At 42.3% G+C, this 20,914-nt stretch overlaps 1 protein-coding gene across 4 annotated transcripts; it reads left to right on the forward strand.

The window, feature by feature from the left end:
- Window positions 1-581: 581 nt before the first annotated feature.
- Window positions 582-16,318, forward strand: RB195_001336 (uncharacterized protein; the record flags this gene model as incomplete). 4 transcript variants are annotated; one of them, XM_064198077.1, is made up of 27 exons in its annotated part: window positions 582-697; window positions 1,341-1,488; window positions 2,740-2,822; window positions 2,970-3,030; window positions 4,377-4,466; window positions 4,847-4,957; window positions 6,619-6,782; window positions 6,840-6,913; window positions 6,999-7,109; window positions 8,385-8,545; window positions 8,609-8,776; window positions 9,501-9,653; window positions 9,719-9,804; window positions 10,373-10,421; window positions 10,899-11,054; window positions 11,109-11,191; window positions 11,250-11,397; window positions 11,449-11,562; window positions 13,742-13,819; window positions 14,167-14,262; window positions 14,326-14,432; window positions 15,002-15,086; window positions 15,556-15,705; window positions 15,757-15,861; window positions 15,927-15,981; window positions 16,039-16,144; window positions 16,219-16,318. In XM_064198077.1, 27 exons carry the CDS (start codon window positions 582-584, stop codon window positions 16,316-16,318), a joined length of 2,958 nt encoding a protein of 985 aa, XP_064053955.1. The 4 variants fall into 4 exon arrangements, with proteins under 4 accessions (XP_064053955.1, XP_064053956.1, XP_064053957.1 ...); XM_064198076.1 differs by lacking the exons at window positions 9,501-9,653; window positions 9,719-9,804; window positions 10,373-10,421; XM_064198075.1 differs by lacking the exons at window positions 582-697; window positions 1,341-1,488; window positions 2,740-2,822; ... (3 more) ...; window positions 9,719-9,804; window positions 10,373-10,421 and having other exon boundaries at window positions 4,862-4,957.
- Between the last annotated feature and the right edge of the window lie 4,596 nt (window positions 16,319-20,914).

Raw genomic sequence — 20,914 nt, forward strand, 5'->3', positions numbered from 1 at the left:
CATTGAATTTAATTAAAATTTTTCGAGTGCGAAAATTGAGTATTAAAATCGTACTTTGGTTGAAATCACAACAAAATATTTGATCCATTTTCCTTAACGTATCAGCTCAGTTCTATGGTTTCCTCCAGTTTTCTAAGTGTCGATCTCATGCACATAACGAAGTTGTGTATCGGCAAAAAGAGCAATATCTCTTCCTCTAAAATGAGGTCACCGCAAACAGTCCAAACATCCGAAGAACATGGAGAATTTCCACCTCTTCAGCCCAATCGTTCGAAGAAAACACCCATGATCGTTCGTAATTACAACATTATGACATATTTTTGTGTTAATGCAAAGAAAGTGAAACAAAACACCAATTCCAGAGTGTTTCTTAATTGTTTTTTTCATTGTTTTTCTTCTTATAAAGATTCTTTTCGTCGTTCTGCTCTTCGTATTTATTATTCGCGAAAAAAGCATCTACGGTTGTATTCTTCCACGCATACTTTTTTCAGAATGTACAGTGAAACAAAAAATTGTTGAATAGTCCACACAAAATAACGTCTCTTCTTCCTCCTTCAATGCTCACGCATTTTCCTTTTTAGATGTTACTTCGGTGCCTGTTCGTTCTTTCTATCGTCGTGACAGTGGGAGCTATGCTTAGTGTGGAAAAATATATTCGCAAGTACAAACCAATTACAAGCGTTCAAGGAACTCGAACGTAGGTTTGGTGTTAAAAATAAAAAAAGAAAATGCACCGCCTTGTTCACTTCCCATGGGGACTGCCCCTATGCGTTCGAGCTCAATTCAGGATCGTTTGCGGCTTGCGAACACGAGTGCAGCCTCAAGAAAGTGTTTTTATCCTCCCAGAGAAGTCTGGTTCTAATCCAATTCCTCGACCTCCGATGGGTGAAAGGCTTGGTCGGTACCAGTGCGGTTTCGAACCATCGATCGTGCAATCACAGTCGAAGCCCTTACCGGCTTATATCTCACTGTAATAGCATCAGCTCGGAATCACAATGAAATATAGGGGCTTGGAATTGTTAGGTTGCAAAAGTCCGGCTAAGAAAAGAAGCAAACCTCATTTTCAATTACTGACTCGGTAGACAGGAAATCCCGGGATATCCGAAGGAGCCAGGCGGCGGACACTCTTCTATTTGCGAGTCATTGTTAGGGAGAGTTACTGCGAGTAGAGCATGCTTGGTACTTCGTAGTATAATAGCATACTCATCGACGCCACACCCCCCAGGTAGACTGAGTTTGACCTACTTTCTAGAAAATTCCTCCATTTATAGCCATTTTTCTGCAGTTAGAGAGATTTTTCTCACCCAGCTCAACGCTTCTTCGAATATTTTTCTTTGCAGGATACACCGATATCCAAAGAATGTCATAGAAGTTACTCTCTCATTTGGGGCCACAGATGAAATGATTCTTGCTGCTGAAACAGCTATTAACGACTACTATTCCGGAGTGTTGATGACTCAAGGAGAAGAGACGGAAAAAATGGGTGAGGTACGAATGTTACATACAGTCTATTCTCGCTGGTTAACTGCTCTCAACCCGCTTCTCACGTAAGATCTTGGCATTTGTTAAAATTGTGTCACCTCAGTTAGTGCATCTCAGCAGTGAAAACATCAAAATCCTCGACAATTCACGCGGGAGGCAAAAAAATTAACACGCAACTGTGATGCGCGATCCAAAGAAGGCGTAGAGACTGTGGTTTGCGGGAGAACCTTGTCGCAGACCGACAAAAATCTTCGAGATTGTGGATACGTGTTCAGCGTCTCCTCATGAGCACATCGAGGACTTACACCCTATCCTTAGAGATGCCCCCAGTATATAAAACGATGGGTCACTCCTTCAAATTAGCTCCTGTTTGAGTCGAGGAATGCATTTTCTCGCACACTGATTAAATCCGGGAACGAGAAAGAGGTTCCCGTTGTCCGCGGCGGTTCTCCTAAGAACCGACGGCACAAGTCCTTTTTGGGGAACATGATCACGTTGTGCTCAGAAAAACTCCTGCAGACCTCGTACTAAGGTGCTGTAACAAAATTCGAATATTTTTGAGAGCTTTTTTTCACGCTGCACGCTACTGCTTTCCAGAGAATGATGATCGCACTCAGAACTCCACCAAATGCGCACAGTTGCTCAAATTTCTTTGTGCTCTCAGTCCCAATACAGGAATTTGATGCTTGATAACAACACAGTTCACCGCTGGCTCACGATTATGCTTGGGAAGCACTGTAGGTGATAGTATTTACAGACGTCTATAACGCCGAGGCGACAAGACCTTCCCATGCCTGTTCAAGGATAGCAAACGTTGGTGAGCCTTCCCTCTTGTGGTCCCTTCACCCGTTCGCCCAGCGCCCCTGACTGACTCGGTCGTTCTGAGGTGTTAGCCGCCCATATCCTTGGTAACCGCTGTTCTACCGGAGGATTCCGGATCATGGACAAAAGATCTCGTGTGATGACTTCACTCTTCTGTAGCAGGAGAATACCAACCCACCATCATAATTTATAGAACCTATAGGACACAGTTGGAAAGACCAACGGTGTCCTATAGGTTCTATAGAATTTAGACAACAGTCCAATGAACTTTCTTTTTTTTCTCTTTCTTTTTTATCTTCTTGAGTTTTTTCTTCTTTGTTCTTGTTCATGACAACATACGGGTGTTTTCAAGTAAAGAATTAAGTAAGTAATTAGGTCTTCAAGTAATTAAGTCATTTTTCTCTTTCTGCTTCCTTTCCTTTCCTACTTTTTCAGGTGATGGAACGCTATTTTGGAGGATTTTGGTCCGTGGGAATATTTGATGATCCGTACGGCTTCAGTTGGACCATAATACGCAGGTTCTCCTACATTTCGCTTCGTTTTTCACGCTTATTCCTACCATTCTGACAAATCAAAACATATTATTCGAATAGGCAAATACTTATAACAATAGTAGAGTTGGTGATGTGCAAAGTAATCTGTGTCCAGTTCCCATTTCTTCCCAGGTCACCAGCATTTGCGATGTTTGACGTGAACGGCAAGGGGATATTGTTTGCAAAAGAAGCAGTGCTCGCGTGATCTTCAAAGAACTGTTTATCTGTTCCATTAATTTAACAGTTTTACTGAAATACATAGCTCACTCGGTTGGTTCTTATTATAACTTTGTTTTATTCTTTTTTTTTGTACCTACTCTTGTGAAGGTGAATAAATTTGTTTGTGTTTCATTTGTGTCCCTTTTAGCTATCTTGAGCAACATCAAAAAGCCTACTGATAAACACACAATTGGTAAAGTAGGGCATTCCCAAAATGATCTGTTTCTTCGGGAAGTGCGCCGTACAAACAATCAGCGTATGAAAAAGGGAGATCACCAGCGTACTTCGCATTTCTATAGACATGCGCCTGCAAAATGAGTCGAAGTTCTTTCTTGGGATGACACCGTTGCAGCTTTGAATTAGGTAGGACGGAGTGTGTGCATAGCAGAGGAATGGATCGGGTTGCGCGTGGCGCGTCGCGGCAACAAAAAGCTTGAGGCGGACTCTAGAGATAAGTTTCGCACATATAATTAAATCGACACCGTCGAGATCTTCTTGATTTGAGTAAAGGTAGACCTTCTAGAGTGTGAGCAGACTACTCTCACTTCCACCCAGTGGTCTAGAAAAAGTGCGTGCGAAACACGTGATGTTGTGGGATCCCGTCTCCCCAACGATACAACCTACTACGCGTTAGAACGCAAGCAATTTCAAGGTTTAACGTTCAACGTCCGCAATCGTGCTCAGGTAACTCAAATAAACAGCAAACGCTCTCCAAAATCCACAATGGTTCACACGATTCTCTTTCTACTAAGGGGAACTAAGCGTGATAATGCACCTATTCCTGAACTACGCCCCATCCACTATCTAGTGGTGATGAGATAGCAACATTGTCATTTCCACTCTGTCCCTACATTGAGGGACCAGAGAGGTGGGGCGACCTCTATTTTGACAGGTAATTAACAGAAAATGTTCCCAGCTGTTGTTCCCATCTTAATTTAATCTTCGATGGAAATTCCATAATGAGTTTGGAAATCTAAACAATGAAAGACGCGTGAAAATTTATGGTTTTCTAGTGAGCATTTGTTGACCTTGGAATTTTCAATGAAGATAGTAATTTTTCAGCCGCTACATATAACAACGCTGTCTCTACTTTAACATTCCTGGGGTAACTATCAAACCTGTAGGTTTTTTGGGATATTCATAAAATTCATAAAGTTCGCAGTCGACAACATTCAGATACAGTATGACAGTTTATCATTCCATGGATATTTCTGCACTCTTACTACGCTTATAGCTACCGCTCCTACGTTCTGCAATCTTTTTTGATCCAGACCAATCATATTATATCTAACTGATCAATATTGTTTTTTTTTTTCGTAGGACAACAGCTGTGCTGCGTTCCTCTCATACTTTTCATGCGATTTTCGAAGCTCGGTCAGATCGCTCTCATCGATTCCTTTCCGCTTCGTCGTGAGTTTTTTTTTTTCAAGACTCTGGAGAACAAATAAAATGAGCTCCTAACCTCATTTAATGGTCAGCTGTTGATCCTTAATCGCATGTGAACACATTTTGTGTCCATTCTTCTTCAGTTCAGAAATCTTGTTCCATTAGCTTAAATAAATAGACAATAAAACGGGTCCCGTTGATAAATCCTCTTGAGGCACACCAACGTATTTGATTTCAATTCAGAACTGTAGGGGTTAATCGGTGCGCGCAGGCAAAATGATGTCAAATTGATACAGAATTTGATTGTACGAACAACTAGCTTTTCAAAGTTTTGCTTCTAAAACAGCCACATTAATTTCGGCGCAATTTTACAGCTCAATTTCAAAATCTATCCGTTTTTCTAGCTTTGGTTGTTCGAGATGGAAAAGAGTTCTAGTACTGTATCGAATTCGTCAGTGGCTTCGTTTACTCCTCCCGTAGAGTGGGAGCTTCAAGAAAGGACCCCAATGAACCAGGTTAGTTCCAAGCGGTAGAGTCCACTCGTATCTAAAGGAACACCCGGCTGCGGGAGGGTCATTGCAGATGCACCACAAAACTCAAATTGGTACACAAGGTACAGGTACAGGTAAATACTATCGCTGTTTTAGAGGAGCAGGGTAGGGCGGAACCTATGGAATGAGTGATGTAGAAGCTTTGAAACTATTGTCCGAACATACACTAGAGTCGCTAATTCTTTGAAAGAATTCTTCTCGTCTTTTTTTCATAACACAGCCAATTTGATAGCGATTATAAAAACTATATAAAAATAGATTTGAGAGCGCAAGCCCTATCGACTGGATATGACAAGAACTGTTTAAACCTACCACTAAAATACCTCTTGAAAGAATTACCTGCGGCTACACACTAACAAGGCTGAGTCCGAAATAATTGGGTTTTATCTTATCTCATATGTGATTTCTGGAGATTTTTTTTCTAGGATATGGATTTCCCCAAGGATATGTGATTCCTGGCATGAATATATTTCTCGAAAAGTTGTGTGATAGTCACATATTCGTAATCTTCATACTATTGCGAACAATTTGTTATCTCTCACAGCTTTAATGTCACAACTTTAAAGATGTTGAAAAATTGACTAAAGTCACATTTTTCAACTCCAGAAACGATCGATATTAGTAGCATGGAAATTCTCCTTTTATAAGATCTCCAAGGAGACTATTTGTTGTTGGATGCCCTTTTTTCTCGATCTTCTAGCTCAACAGAATTTTCAGTTTTTTTGCAGCCAAAGTTAACTTCGGTGTTTTGAATTACATACTGTGATTTTTGGCAGTTCATTAATTCGCCAACAAATTAGGTTTGGCTTCTGCCGGCACAATACAGTAGAAAACAGTATTTGTCCTTTTCACGTTTTTGATTTTTTCTCAAAAATTTCTCAGCTGCGGTCAGTTCTGAACTTGTAAAGATGAAAACTTTTCATGTGACTTTACAAATAACTCATTTTGCAACGATTTCCCTTCAAATATCTAGCGAAGGTAGACCAACGTAACCACTTTGCGAATTTCAAACGTGTGCAGCTCACAGCGGATTCTTCAGAAACATTCTTCAGAATAATTCCAAGGGCCGATATTCAGGAAGAACTTAGAGAAATCAACAGGAACACTGAAAAAAATACCACAAGCGAAACAAACCCTTTTTTGTCTTTTAACACATTTCTAAAAGGACCAGAGCAGCGATAACCCTCAATTTTGCGCACCAGACTAGCTATTGCAAAATTGTGATGACCAAACTCATGCTAAGTTTTTTTCCGTCTATCTTCCCCAGCTAAGAATCGTATTCATTTGGTTTCAGTTTTCTTACTGCCGTATATCCAGAAAATGGATGGCGAAACGGCGGTAAATATCTACCTTGACTCCAGCCCCTCATAGAGAGGCACATGGCCCCTTCCAACTTGTGTTCACAACCACTTATAGGACATATTTCAAGTTAATAAAAATCCAGTCCAAATCTATTTTTTATCTATCTCACTTCTTAAAATTTTATCTTCATAAGTATACATTGCCAACATTTAATTCTCACGCTTTCATGGCTTTTCCTCTGATTCTCTGGAAACGTTCACTTAATGGTTGCCTCAGAGTAGAAATGCCTTCCTAAGCGTGGATCTGTTGAGCTCAATTTTCAGGTTGAATTTGACAAACGATTTGGATACGTGCGACCCGAAGAAGGTAGTCCATTGTTGACTGCCTCGAAGAGATATTTTGGCAAATTTATTCTGCCATTCTCCTCCCCTACATTATTTTGGAAGACGACCATTGGTTTTGTGCCCATTCTACAGTGGCTTCCCAGGTGAGCTTTTTATTTCTCTCTGTACTAGTGTAATTATAGAGAGAAATTGCGCCTTAGGTACCGCATTAAAGAAAATCTACTGAACGATGTCGTAGGAGGTTTCATGGTTGGAATAATGCACGTACCACAAGGTAATTAACAGCATGTATGGAGCATTGATGATCTGTTAAACATTTCCTGTCGTGGAATGAACTCTTCTCATAGCTAATATTGGAGGTATTGCTTACGCGGTGTTAGCCGGAGTTCATCCAGTCGTTGGCCTCTATACATCGTTCTTTCCCGTGATCACTTACATGCTTTTCGGTACTTCACGCCATGCTTCCATCGGTGAGTTGCGTCCTGTCCATAGCGGTCGCTAGTTTCTCTTCATATTTATTCGTTTGTTCACATGTGCACCCAAGATGTTCCACAACAATAGAATCCCAAATGGATGGTCGTCATAAACGTTCATACAATTATGGGAATGTACGATCGCGGATTCAATTCTGAACAGCTGTTTTTGAGGATTTGTGGGGAATTGAAAATTGCTGTGAACGCTTGACAGTAACAATATGTTGTCTACCGTCTTTTCTCACGTCCAAGTCACAGAATAGATCCAGAAATTATCTTGTAAACTTTGAAAAGTTTTTTTTTTCGGCATCCCCAAATATTGTGACTGAAATTGCGTAAAAAGCTGTAAGATTTAACTAGCTCTATATAGGTGTAGGCGAATATAAATAGCACTGAAATTGCCCAAAGGTTTCGTCCTCGACGTAAAAATATCCGTCATCATTTACCTCCGCAAACAGCTCTCCGTTGTTTCCAGGAATTCAGTGGGTAGATTTACAGCGACACTGCAAAAACCGTTAAATCGACTTTTGCGGAGAGGATTGGCTGCTGCTGTGCTAGCGGCTGTGTGCATTGGTGGTAAGCATCGCCGGTTACCTCCAGAGTGCACTTCTGTCCAGATCCTTACATTTCAACGGGGAAGCGCCGTCGCCGATTCAGGCAGTGTCCCATGTGTTCTTCCTCATCACGGCTCTTGCAACTTGCGGAGCTGTGCCAAGTCGTTTTGACCCAACTAGTAACATAGCAGAGTACACAAGAGATTACTACACATGTTGAAGTTGTCTTTAATCTTTGGCAGTCTGTGTGAGTTTGTGTCTGGGAGGCAGAAATAGGGACAAATCAACGCAGAGCTGATAGTGTCGTTTGACGTGATTGCCCGAATCCTCGCCAAGGTGTTTTGTTTTTGAACTTGGCTCTGCACATGGTCTCGTTCCACAGCAGGAGTTCGCAGAGCATCATACTATGCGACGTTGTTCAACGTTCTGCGACACTTGGCATCTAGCCTGCACTGAGTATGAAGTGCGTCTTCAGGTCCCTCAGTCGGCAACGTTAAGCAGTTAAAAGTGGCGAAACGAGTAGTTATTGGCAAAGATTCCATGTTCATCCTCTACCTAGACATTTGATCTATCCAGCTATCCATTTGCATGCAGTCAAAGCTCGTCCTCAAATACCTGACTGCGTCTATATAAACAGAGCCACTGCGAGTGAGTGGCAACCACATTCACATATTTCTCTGCTACGCGAGATAAGTTCGACTGATCCTTCTTCTTACAGGATCATTCGCCGTTGTTGCTTTAATGACCGGACAAACAGTACATCGCGTTTCGACACCTACTGATGTAAACATAACGCATACAATCGGAACTTCTGCTGGAAGCCGATACGAACCAGAAGAGGTCGCTTCAGCACTGACGTTGACTATCGGAATTACTCAGGTAAACCTTTTGTTCAGATCGACGCCTCAAACTTCGTGTTATACCCTTAATTGGCTCATTCAGATTGTAATTGGGACAGCTGGGCTTGACTTTGTCACGACGTACTTTTCGGAACAGTTAGTCGCCGGCTTTACCACGGGAGCTTCAGTGCATGTATTCGTGACACAGTTGAAGGATATCACTGGAATATATGGAACTCCACGCCGTACAGGTGTCGGAAATGCGATCCTGGTAGGACGCACGTACATATATATATATATATATATATATATATATATATATATATATATATATATATATATATATATATATATATATGTATATGTATATGTATATGTATATATATATATATATATATATATGTATATGTATATGTATATGTATATATATATATCCGCATTTTCAAAGTTTTACATTAAGAGGAAATAGATGTGACTGAGCAAAGACCAAAGGAAAAACATTACTCTCTTTGCTGTGTATGACTTTCTGTAATGTTCATTTCAAGACATAATACCATGAAATTTATATTACTGAGATCTTGAGTAGATGAAGTTTCGGGCGTAGTTCACGAATATGAGCAATATTATCCTCTTTTCCTCAACATCGTATAGAAAACGGCGTGCTCAGCCCGAAACGCCCTACGAGGCCTCTTACAACGTACCACAAGGGTGAAAGCAGGCATTCACGACTCCGTGGGCTTCGTTCCACTCTCTTTCGGCTCCAACATGCCTACCTCCGTGTCCGTCCCATCCACTCTCTCCGGTTTCAAGTAGTCGCGCAACAATTCGGCGCCTTAGAACCCGTCTCACTGCCTCCTGAAACCAACAAAACCTTGGCCATAAAGCTCATCCCATCCGAACTCACTATTTCCAGGGAAAAACATGTGATTTTGCTTAGAATCTTGGCGCAAACACCTAAAAAGTAAAATGGAAGCAAAAGTTTGTTGTTCTTTTAGTCTAATCACTTTTCACGTCAACATTTTAAAAAATCCGAACATCAAAAACTTCGCAATTCTCAACAGAAGAACACAGAGACACACAGAACGAAGTACAACATCACTACTAGCTTCTGTCCCAAAATTCGTCGCCAACCGTCGGAATTCTTGGGAGTAAGCAAAATTTTGAGTTAGTAGCTGTGTTGTAATAAACATAATCCACATAGAAAAATTATCAGGGATTCAAAAGAACACCGCGTATAAATGCTGAAGAAGATGAAAGCGCTCGAAGGGAAAAGAGGCAACATTTTCATCTAACGCTAAGGTTAAATGCATAGCAAACTTTCATATTTAATTCATTTTTGTCGTGTTCAACTTAAGCTTTTGAACATCAAAACAAAATTTGAAGAAGTAATTGTTATCTATAAATATGTTGCTTTATTAAAACTTGCTGAACAAATGCCATAAAACATAATGTTTAGAAAAGGATCTTTACTTGTCAAAAGGTTTTCAATTTTGATCTTGTCTGTAAAAGTGGGACTGAACATACCCATAAAGGTTTTAAGCGCTGTCCCAACCTGTGGCTGAAAGCAACTTGTCCTATCACATGTTTTGTGTATTGTATTTCTACACATCTTAAGAGCGATTCAGTGGTAGCATGCTCCACTGCCAGGCGGGTGACACTGGTTCGACACTTTCATCTCTTCGGAGAATTTTCGTGATGGAAAAACAAGCACAAGCAAATACAAACACACGGACACGGACTAGGCGCAGTATTGTATAGAATGATATCTATGATCCGAAAAAGTTGTTCGAGAGAACCATTGCAAGATCGAGGTGAACGCATCATCCTTCAAGTAAATTCTAAGTTAAACTTCGCAGAAACGTTGAAGAGTAGAGGATCGACTGGAACTTCCAGAGGAGACAGTTCAGCATGATCTTGTTAGCTCTATACAGCCGCTTCAATTGTCCGTACTCTTCCACTCGCCTACACATCAGGATAGCTCACTGTGAGGATTTAGGTGCACTTAGATGTGCATCTGAGTCTCCGAATTTTCAAATTGTTGTTTGAGTGCTTTGAAGACATTAAATTTACGCTTTTGGGATCCCACGTAAAGACTCCTCACGTAAAGATGGGAGACGGATGCACGATAGTTAGATGAGGAGTACGAGGGCGGCCCAAGTTGCCCCGACTGTCCTGGAAATGGCGTATGAGACATCGTCTGACTTATGTGAGCGCAGACACACGCACCGCGTCTGCGGGCGGACGGACAAATAGTGGGGTTGCTGAAACTACCTCTTCCGCTCGCAGCGCAGCCGTCACTCAGTTCTTCTCCTTTCGAGTGTTTTCAGTCGAGTCAAAAAATCATGGATTTACAAAATAATAGAAGATGGCGTACTTAGAATTACTCTTTTCAGCGTGCATCCGATGTCATTCTAGAAATTCATCGCATCAACTGGACGACAGCGATTGTATCCGCGATAACTATACTATTACTAACAACTGGTAAAAAGATCGTGAATCCTATTGTTCGGAAACGCTCCCCTGTCCCCATTCCATTCGAACTACTCGCGGTGAGTTTGCCTGTCTCCGTTTTGTAATTTCTAGCTTTTATAATCTCCGTTCAGATCATGTTAGGTATGACAATCTCTGGAATTTTAAGCCTGGAGACAAAATATTTTGTTGCTGTGGTTGGTCACATACCAACAGGGTATGTCCTCACTAGCACTTCTTTGTTTCTTGATTGATATTAGTTGCCACTGATTTAGACTTCCGTTCCCGTCACTGCCCCGCGTAGAACTTCTACCAGCTCTTTTACGAGATGCTATTTCCATTTCTGTTGTTATAATGGCTGTTCATATTTCGATGGCTAAACTGCTTGCTAAAAAGTACCAGTACCCGATTGATGTCAAACAGGTCGGATAGGGGAGGCCAGAAATTGGCAACAAGAAAACACAACTTTCCCAGGAGTTCTTTGCTGCGGGATTTACGTCGACAATCTCTAGCTTTTTCCCTGTTTTCCCCAGTTCCTGCTCATTAGCTCGAACCTTAGTGAATGCATCAGCAGGTTCAAAAACACAGGTTTGTTTGCTTTCTTCCATAAATCCATTTTTTCACTTCTTTTCATTGTTTCACCTACGTTCACTTAATTTTCTATTTCCTCGAGCAAATGCGCCATTAGTGTCTCTATTTTCCGTAGTGTCTTTTCGCTCGAGCAACGTCAAATGCATCATATCTTTATACCACGCCTCGATATATCTGGAACGGTAGTAATCTAGCCGAATTTGGCTACTTAGCGCGAAGGCAGCGTATCACGAAAATGATGATTTCGGGATGGGCAATCATAGAGTTTGGAGTAAGAGTGTGAGCGATATGTGCGTGGCGCCGCTCAATTCTCTCTATCGTTCTGAAAACCGGTGTGGGAAACGGCCATGGTTACTACGAAGCACGTGAGAACGCATCGCGTCCTCGAGCGAGCGGTCGAATGTCGAAGACCAATGAGTTCAAGTCCAAAATCAATTAGATCTCCTTAGTAGCTTGTTCAACTAAAACCAATGAATATGCTGCCGAGGGAACCGGAGCATGTACAAAGATCACGCGTACTAACTCGACTAGGAGTAGACATCGTTCCACGCCGTTTTTCAGGACGATTAAGAGGGGTTGAAAGAGGCCACCTACGGTCAGACTCGCACACTACACTCCGAACTCTATATTTGCCCGTAGAGACCTCCCGTCAGTCCCGTGCTACGCTGCCTTTAAAATATTGCTCAAGCGCCACTCAAGTACCAGTATCACTTTTAAGAAAATGCTTGTCAGAGGCGAATAAAATAAGATCCTGAGTGAAAAATGGCACTTAATCACCGTCTTAGTTCCATCCCACTCCGAAATTTCGACAAAGCGCTCACGCGTTGTTAAAGGCAGCATACCACGAATCTGAGGTGGTGCAGATTTCAGGTGGACTATCCGTATGCGAGGTCGTAGATTATGGAGACCGGGGTGGTTCCGCTCATCTCTCCCTGAATCACTGCAAGCAGCCGGCCCCTGGATGCTGTTCTGTACGATGTCTTCTATTGCAGCACGCCACCCTTGCGCGTGTAGCGTCCCTTACTGCCTATCGGGGCAGTCCAAATTGATTTTTGACGAATCGCAGGGCGAAGGCGGCGCAAGGAAAGGAGCGCTGCAATATGTGGCGTCGTACAAAACAGTATTCTAGAGGCGGCTGTTTGCAGTGATGCCGTGAGAGATGAGCGGAACTACCCCCGTCTCCCTAATCTACGACCCCATATATGGATACTTCAGCTGAAGTCCGCACCACCTCAAATTCGTGGTATGCTGCCTTTAACAGTTTTCGGCATGTAGATGAGGGACCTCAGTGCGCGCCTTCACCAAGGATGCGTCATCCTGTTGCCATCACGTCTACGTGCATTGGAGTGGAAGGTGTTGCTGTAGCAACAGTAATAGCTGCTGAATGTGATCTCATCACTCCATGAGGTTTCAGTGTCGACAATGCGAGCGGCCTTTTTTGGCCTTGAAGGTGATATTTGGACAGTAGATTCCTCTTTTGCTACTGTCACATTGCGTGACTCTGTCACCTCCGTCGGCAAACTTTTATTTCCACGAATATCATTTTTCACAAATAATCTGCTACCACCACCTTTACTACATTAACGGTACATCTCCCCGGGAAGATGGTGAGTCAGGTGTTAAGAACATCTGCAGAGAATATCTAGGAGCCTCTTTTCGGTTTTGCAGCTGATATTCGTAGGAATAAGTTGTAAATTAATGCACCTGATTGATGTGAAAAACCTACTCAACTTTTCTCTGTGGTGATACAAAAAAGTATGTGGCGTGGTGAGACCTAGAAAACTCACGACTACAAAGTGTACTTCCAGAATATTCTGCTCGCGATTTTCAGTAGGACTGACACTAACCGAACACTGGCACTTGATAGGAACTAATCAGTAACCATCAACGGACAGCGACATGTTAGTGTGATATCGTCGCTTCTGCAAACCTTAGTAGCAGTCGCAAGAGAGTATCAACGCGTACATAAACGCGCAGACTGCGCTGATTATTACGGGAGAGAAGAAAGGTTCAATCTTCACAGATAAACTCGTCTGGTGTTTAGCATTTCTTGCAATATGTGACGATCAGCTAACCATTGTCTGGTTATTCAAGTGGAATTGAATTGCCACCAATTTGCCAACTTCGACCACACTATTACCACTTCGGCCCTCCTGTTTACTTGTTTATCTTTCAGTTATTCGCCGCGTTTTCGTCACTGTTCATATTCGTGGTTGTGCAATTCAGCGGAACGTGGCTCAAGGTTCTACCTATGGTGTGTTATTTAACCCCATTATCAACTGTTTGTATCCCATACCATACGTCCGTGGAACCTGCGGCTTTCCTCGTGGACGATTTGTGTTCCACTTAAGACAATGCTTCTTATAGTAGGGTCAAAACGACATGAAAATCAGTGCAATGTGCAAGCGGTTGCGCTCGAAGCGGCTAGGACCCAACTGGAAGCTTCATGTCGTTTTGACCCCACTATACCTTCACCCTACCGTCTTGTCTATTTCTTGATTATCGCAGAAAGCACTGAAAATTATTAGAGTATCTGGAAACAAAATAAATGAAAAAAGTCCAAGAAAACAAAACGAAGTTTTGTAATATTCCACATTTCAGTGTATACTTGCTTCCATTATTATTGTTGCTCTGCTAGATATGTTTGCAAAATTCCAACAACTTCCTGGAATATGGGCCATCTCAAAAATTGACTGCGTATGTTCGTACCTTCAGACGAAAGCAGTACAATGATTGTATTGATAGTTGTTTATTTATTAGGCTATATGGATTGTTGCATTTCTGGCGACAGCATGTATTGATGTGATGGATGGATTGGCCATCGCAATCGCGTTCGCTTTGCTGACTACCGTGTTCCGCTTGCAATGGTAAATTGATTTACGTTTTCTATCGATAGAGATTCAATAATTCCGCTCCGATATGGTTTCCTCCTCGAGGAACGCAACATTTCATTTGTCAATTTCTCCGAATTTTCTTCTTCTTCTTCTTTCGCTTTGTGTCTACTATCGCATAAATTGGTTCAAAAACATTTCGTTAGTTGGGAAACAGGAATTTTCACCGCGAAAAATGTAGTTGGGGGAGGGGGCACTCAGTGGCGCTCTTAATTCCCAACGCTCTAACTTTTTTTACTTACTACTACTTACTGCTTCTTTTTTCTCCCAGTATCTTTAGTTTACATGTCATAGATCTTCTAAGACTAATGTTTAGGCCTTAAATCCCTTACTGAGTTGATTATTTACTTCGAGAAATAAGGACGCCACTGAGTGGCCCCTCCCCTCCCCCAACTACATTTTACCCATTTCCGCTTACCCTTTTGACACTCTTCTTGCTTACAGTGCAGAGTTTGTCGCCAACTCTCGCAAGCAACCTTTGGATGTTCTGCTTTTTCAATACCGTTAGTGCTTGTCGTTTATTCTCGACATGGGGGCAAATTTAGGCCTACATGGCATATCCTTGCCCATGTGAAGGGCACAATGGAATACAGAGACGTAGAACGCTATCAACAAGTGGATTTCGTGCAGGTACTGGCTGACTAAAGGCAGCAGACTATGAAAGTAAAGCTGTTGGGATCTCCACACTAAAAGATAGGGTTACAGGTGTCGGTGGTGCGTGTGAGCACGACTATGCCGACTTCTCTCGTTGTCTCAAGAAACAAGACGATTTTCCCACGAGGCACCTAACAATGTCATGTATGTGTCATACGTGTCTGCGGGAGAGCGTGCAACTAATGCGTTGACGAGACGACGCGACACGTACACCTGCGTTCGCATTGGTGAAGGTTGGCAGGTGCCTCGTAGGGAAATTCGATCGAGAAGATCATTTTCGACGCCGTTTTTTCACGCGAGGAAATTGAGCGTGACCCCTGTCATACCCGTGATCTACGTCCCTAACCCTACATTTCCGTAGAGAGGTTCCAACATCGTTAATTTCGTGGTATGCTGGCTTTAATTGCAAGAGTTTGTGTTATGATTGTTGCTATCGTCCATTCAGGGAATTTGCATTGTACGTTTTGACGCTCCATTGCTATTTACAAATGTAGAACAATTCCGTACCATGGTTTACAATGTAAGCAAAAATTGGAATAGCATCGCGTGCAATTTCCATGCGACTTGGGATTCTGGTAGCGAAAAAGAGGATGCGGTGAGTTTACGCTTGCCCACAGCGCCTAGTTCAAAGTCAACAATGTTTTAGAGTAACCAAAAGAGACAATCAGCTCCAAAGCGCGGTAGATTTCTTATTATTGACTGTTCCGGATTTGTTTACGTGGACATGATGGGCGTCAATTGTCTGAAAGAGGTGAGCCGTACTTTTTGAAGTATTCATCGATCTGCATGCTCAACGAGATTCTTTGCAATTTTTAGGTGTATGAGGACCTCCTCAAGAAAAACATAGTGGTTTTTTTCGCTGCACCAAAAGGTTCTGCTGAAGTTACAAAATCAACTCCTTCAGTTTTTCAATTCATTTTCGTTTCAGCTCCTGTGAGGGAACTTTTCGAGGCGGCAGGTCTCTACGAATCCGTGAAAAAAACTAATTTCTATCCAACCATACATGATGCAATGTTCTTCGCTAAACAGAGGAGGTTTGCATCGCATTTTACCTCCTTCTCACTCATTTCGATGAAGACTCTTACTCCTACTCCGTTTCTTACTCTAGAAAGGAAGCCGCGCTAGCGTCGATGGAATCAAGTGGAAGTTCCGATGAAACTGCACTGCTTTCCAATGACCTGAGTCCACAAGCATCCAGAAAATATTAGTTGGTGGCATCCTGTATGTGGCGGCTGAGTTAAAATGAACTTTTTAGAACTTCAGTTGTTGAATTGACCCAGTGAACGATGTTGTCGTTATGTTAAGAAGAAGAAAGTAGAAGTTATATTAATAACTACAACAAACTTCCGGAAAGAGCTTTTGTACCACAATAAAAAAGTAGCATGTAGTCAATAATTAGCAAAGTACTCTTTTCTAAACTAATAATAACTTTTCCAAACTACCTTGTTTATACATCCACCAGTAATTATAACAGCAACTACGATTTTGCTAGAATTCGATCACCTTACAGATGCACCAAATGGGTGAAAACGGCAAATGAACGAAGGTATCCGCAATTTGTAACTTCCAGTTCACAGAGTGAGGAATGACGACATGTGTTTCTATGAATATTCATCTCTTCTTGGACAGGTGCAGCTTAATCTGTCAGAGATTCTGCTGCGATTGCACGGTCAACCAAGCCTTTCATCCATCCGCGGTCTATCAACTGGTCCCAGACTTGTGCGTGAGGATAAAAACACTGATCTGACACAACAGCTCGCTTCTACAAGTCATTGTGTAGGCTGCACACGTATTCACAAACCCCAAACGAGTGTGAATTTAAGTCGAATAGTCTTTTCCCCATAAGCAGTGATCAGTAGTGTACAGTAGGGTTAAGACGACATGAAGCACGGTGCAGTTGCGTACGCGGCTTCTCTCGAGGCGGTGCAGTGGAGCGTAGCGGTTAGGAGCGTACTGGAACCCCTACCGGCATCATCCACCGCTGCAGTTTGCGATGGTCCCACCTCGGTTCCAACTGTTGCCTCCACCGCGCAGTTTCACGCAAATGCACAGCAACTACACTCGTGATTCATCTCATTTTGACCCGGCTATACGCTTCATTGATTATCTTTTTATCTCTTCTCAATCCTGGCGAGAAGACCGTTCAATGAAGTTGCTAATACTCTCCTCCGACCGAGTTTGCTCTACTCCGCAATTTTTTAACGCAAATATTCCTTCGCTATAGGAGGAGAAGTATATGGTACAGTCAAAACGACATGGAGCACGGTCCAAGTGTGTAACCGGTTGCGCTCGAAGCGATGCGGTGGAGCGCAGCAGTTAGGGTCATGTGAGACCGCATACGCAACTGCACCGTGCTTCATGTCGTTTTGACCGGACTATATATACGCAAAGCAAGCTTAGGCTGTTAATGAAAAAATGACAGTTAATGCTCGAAAAATCGATAGAATCAACAGTGTCAAGGGAGATGATCATGATCTTCGTGGATCAGGTTCCCTAACAACCTCCGTTAGCAAGTTCCCAGAGTAATTCGTCCATTCGAATTTGCGACCATAATTCGGCAACTGTGCGTATTTGCTCCATTTTTTCAGGATTATTATATTTTTCGGAAGGGAAAAGACAGCCATGAAAGTGTACCCATAAAATATGTCATCTAATATTAAACTTGAAATGCCAAATACAGAAACAAACAGAAATGTAATCAAATAAAAATGAATAAAAATAAATAAATAAAAATATTTGGCCAATTTTTTTACGATTATGGCAGCTTCTTTTGCACCGTTGTGGACCAAGGTATCATATAAACAAAAACCTGGCAGCGATTTTTACTTTGCATGCCCTCTAAAACAAAAATCAATACTATTTCTTTGGTCGGTCCCTTCAGCGGCACAGTAACTCACCGCTCCAGGGCGGCTATTGAGATCCGGCCGGCGTATTTGTGTTTATCCGGTTGCCGTCGTGTCTTCAAAGCGTGCTGTAACAACGAGGAAGCATCAGGTGACCCCATGAGCTCAGCCTTACCTCCGGGAAATAAAATCAATTCATCCATGAACTGGCTATGTACTCTCACTCCGTCTAGGCTTTATTTATTCTCCACTAACATTTTCTTAGCTTCAAGCTACTTTACAATGCATAAAACGACTGCCGCGAGAGTTTATACTTCTGATCTGGACAAGCTTCATAAAAACTCATCTTAAATCGCATTTCATCTGGAACTCTTCACGTCTCCTTGCATCTTTCGCTCGCTGACTTTGCATTATTCGCTCACCCCATGCTGCACGGAGAATAGCTGGTTAATTCCTGACGAACACTGCTCATTTTATGCCGTTTAGAGGGTCAAGTTTCCCTTGACTTTTTCCCAGAAATAATTCTATACATTAGACTATAAATAACTCCTTCCTCGCAACTATCCTGTTTTAGTATCACGATTATTATTTTGTTATTCTATTATAATTATTATTATCAATATTATTACTAATTGAAATCGTTGTCTCCTTATTTCACAAAGTAATATTCCTTTCTGTTACCGTATGTGGCTGTTTATTGCTGGGAACTCTTTCTACCTCGGAACTCTCACAGTCCTCTCGATGTTCAAGATTTAAGACCCATTACTTAGGATACCAAAGGTAAAATCATCAATCTTTTCGTCCCATGTTCAACGCAAATTCCCTAAAACAATAAAGGATGGCGTGCACTTCAAATCTTGGCATTTAAGAGCAGCGAGTATGAGCGCGATCACGGCCACACTTCCCAGTTATCCAGAGAAAGCAGTGTGAGAAACGGCTTTGCAGCGCATTCACAACGAGGCACCTAAGAACGTGTCATGTCTCCATAAGCAGGAATACGCACCGCGTCCGCAAGCAAGCCGACAATCAATCGGTTGCGTTGCTCATGTTGCCTTCCCGTCAGCTTGTAGTTCGTATTAAAGGTATGCATGAAATACAAATGTACAAGAGCGTAGAAGGTAGAACAAAAGAGATCTCTGTTTCGCCTCTTTCCTTGTAAACCTCAAATCATTCTGAATTGAAATCAAATGCGTTGGTGCATCCCGAAGAGGTTGATTATCATTTCATTTCATGGATTTCCCTCAGAATAAACATCAGCAAGGCTTTTCATACAAAATCAAATCATGAAGTTCAATGAAAGTGCATAAAGATGAGAGAAGACGAGAAACATACAAGAGCATACAAGAGTTGGATGGCGGGAACTCGATCCTACAGCCATACCAGCGTCTCAGAAGCAAATATTTGCTGCATTAAAGGCATCACTACACGAATCTGAGGTGGTACGGATTTCAGGTGGAGTACTCGTATACGGGATCGTACATCATGGAGAGAGAGGTGATTCCGTCCATTTCTTCCTAATTGCCCGTAATAAACGTCCCGGAAGATACGGCTTCGAGCGTTCCGGCGCGCCACTCTCCACAACGAGTTCGATTGGAGCGCGCCAGCCTTGTGCACGCGCTGCAATTAGGAAGAAATGGATGGAATCACCCCTTCTCCATAATCTACTGTGCCGTATATCTACGAGTGTTCCACCTGAAATCCGTACCACCTCAGGTTCGTGCGGTGATGCCGTTAAGACTGCAGAGATGGAAAGATGAGTGAGGGTCCAATTTCGATCGCAGTACCTACCGCAACAATTCGAGTACAGTCGTTTACGCAACTGGAGCAGGCTCCAGCACCGGCCACTAGCGACAGGAGAAATTCCCCACAAATGCGCCTACGAAATTTTTAGATGGAAGCTGTATCAGCCTGACGTTTCGGCTTTTTCGCCGTCTTCAAAGGCCAATAAAGATCCCATCAAAAAACCTTATAGGCAGACTAATAGAAAACATAAACCAGTGGTCCTATCTCGGTACGAGGACACTTCGCGGACGTTTAACGGAAAGTTTCCTACTTGGCGTGGTGATCTGCGCAAGGACTGCCTCTGCGTACAATACCTCGAGATGGCGTAGTTGGTTGTTTGAACTCCTGTACAGCCGGTTGTTCCATTCATGGTTAGGATTTCCTTGAAATCTTTATTCTAGTATTGTGAGCAAACTCTTAATTAGGAACAGAGATTCTTCCAAAGTTCACTTTCTCCACGTGTTGATCATACAAAGTTAGTAAAAAGTAGGGTTTTGGAGAAATGGGAGGTAATTCCGTACTATTTCATCAACACTTTGTTCTAGTCGGGGTCGATGTGCTAATGATCGTTCCCCTTACTGTCAATTAGTGCCGTTAGACATTCAGATAATGAAATGTCACTGAAAAAGAAACTGACCGGAAACGGAACAAATTATGAGGCCATTGCACTTATGCTTTAGTTCCAAATCTAGTTCACGTAGATGTTTTTTTCGCCCAGTGTGGGTTGATCACTGGATTAGTTCCACAAACACCATCGTTGCGATGTCGTAATGTCTTTTTTCTGTGAGCGGCAACAAGCACGAGCTTAATCTCTTCATAATGTTTGCGGCATTCGCGAAAATCAAGATTTCGCCGCGCTACGCAACATTACGCGCTGTGTTCCTACAGCATCGGCCGAACTAACTCTTGAGATCTAATAGAACCGGTTTAGCAAGTTCGTATTGTAATAGGTCGAGTTATGGAATTTATGGATTGCGGCGAACGATTGATTGTACGCTAGTATGTTGAATTTGTTGACTACGCTCCTACATTGGCTCGTTGTTTAGTGGAGGCAATTTACGAAGCGAAATATTGGACCGGATTGCACAGTCCACCGACTCGTTACCTAGTAACTTACGTGTCTGCCTCATCTCTGCTTCCATCCTCTGGCTTTACATTTTCCAATTGACTCAATAGGGC

The sequence above is a fragment of the Necator americanus genome, chromosome IV (genome assembly GCF_031761385.1).
Source record: "Necator americanus strain Aroian chromosome IV, whole genome shotgun sequence".
Taxonomy (NCBI): Eukaryota; Metazoa; Nematoda; class Chromadorea; order Rhabditida; family Ancylostomatidae; genus Necator; species Necator americanus.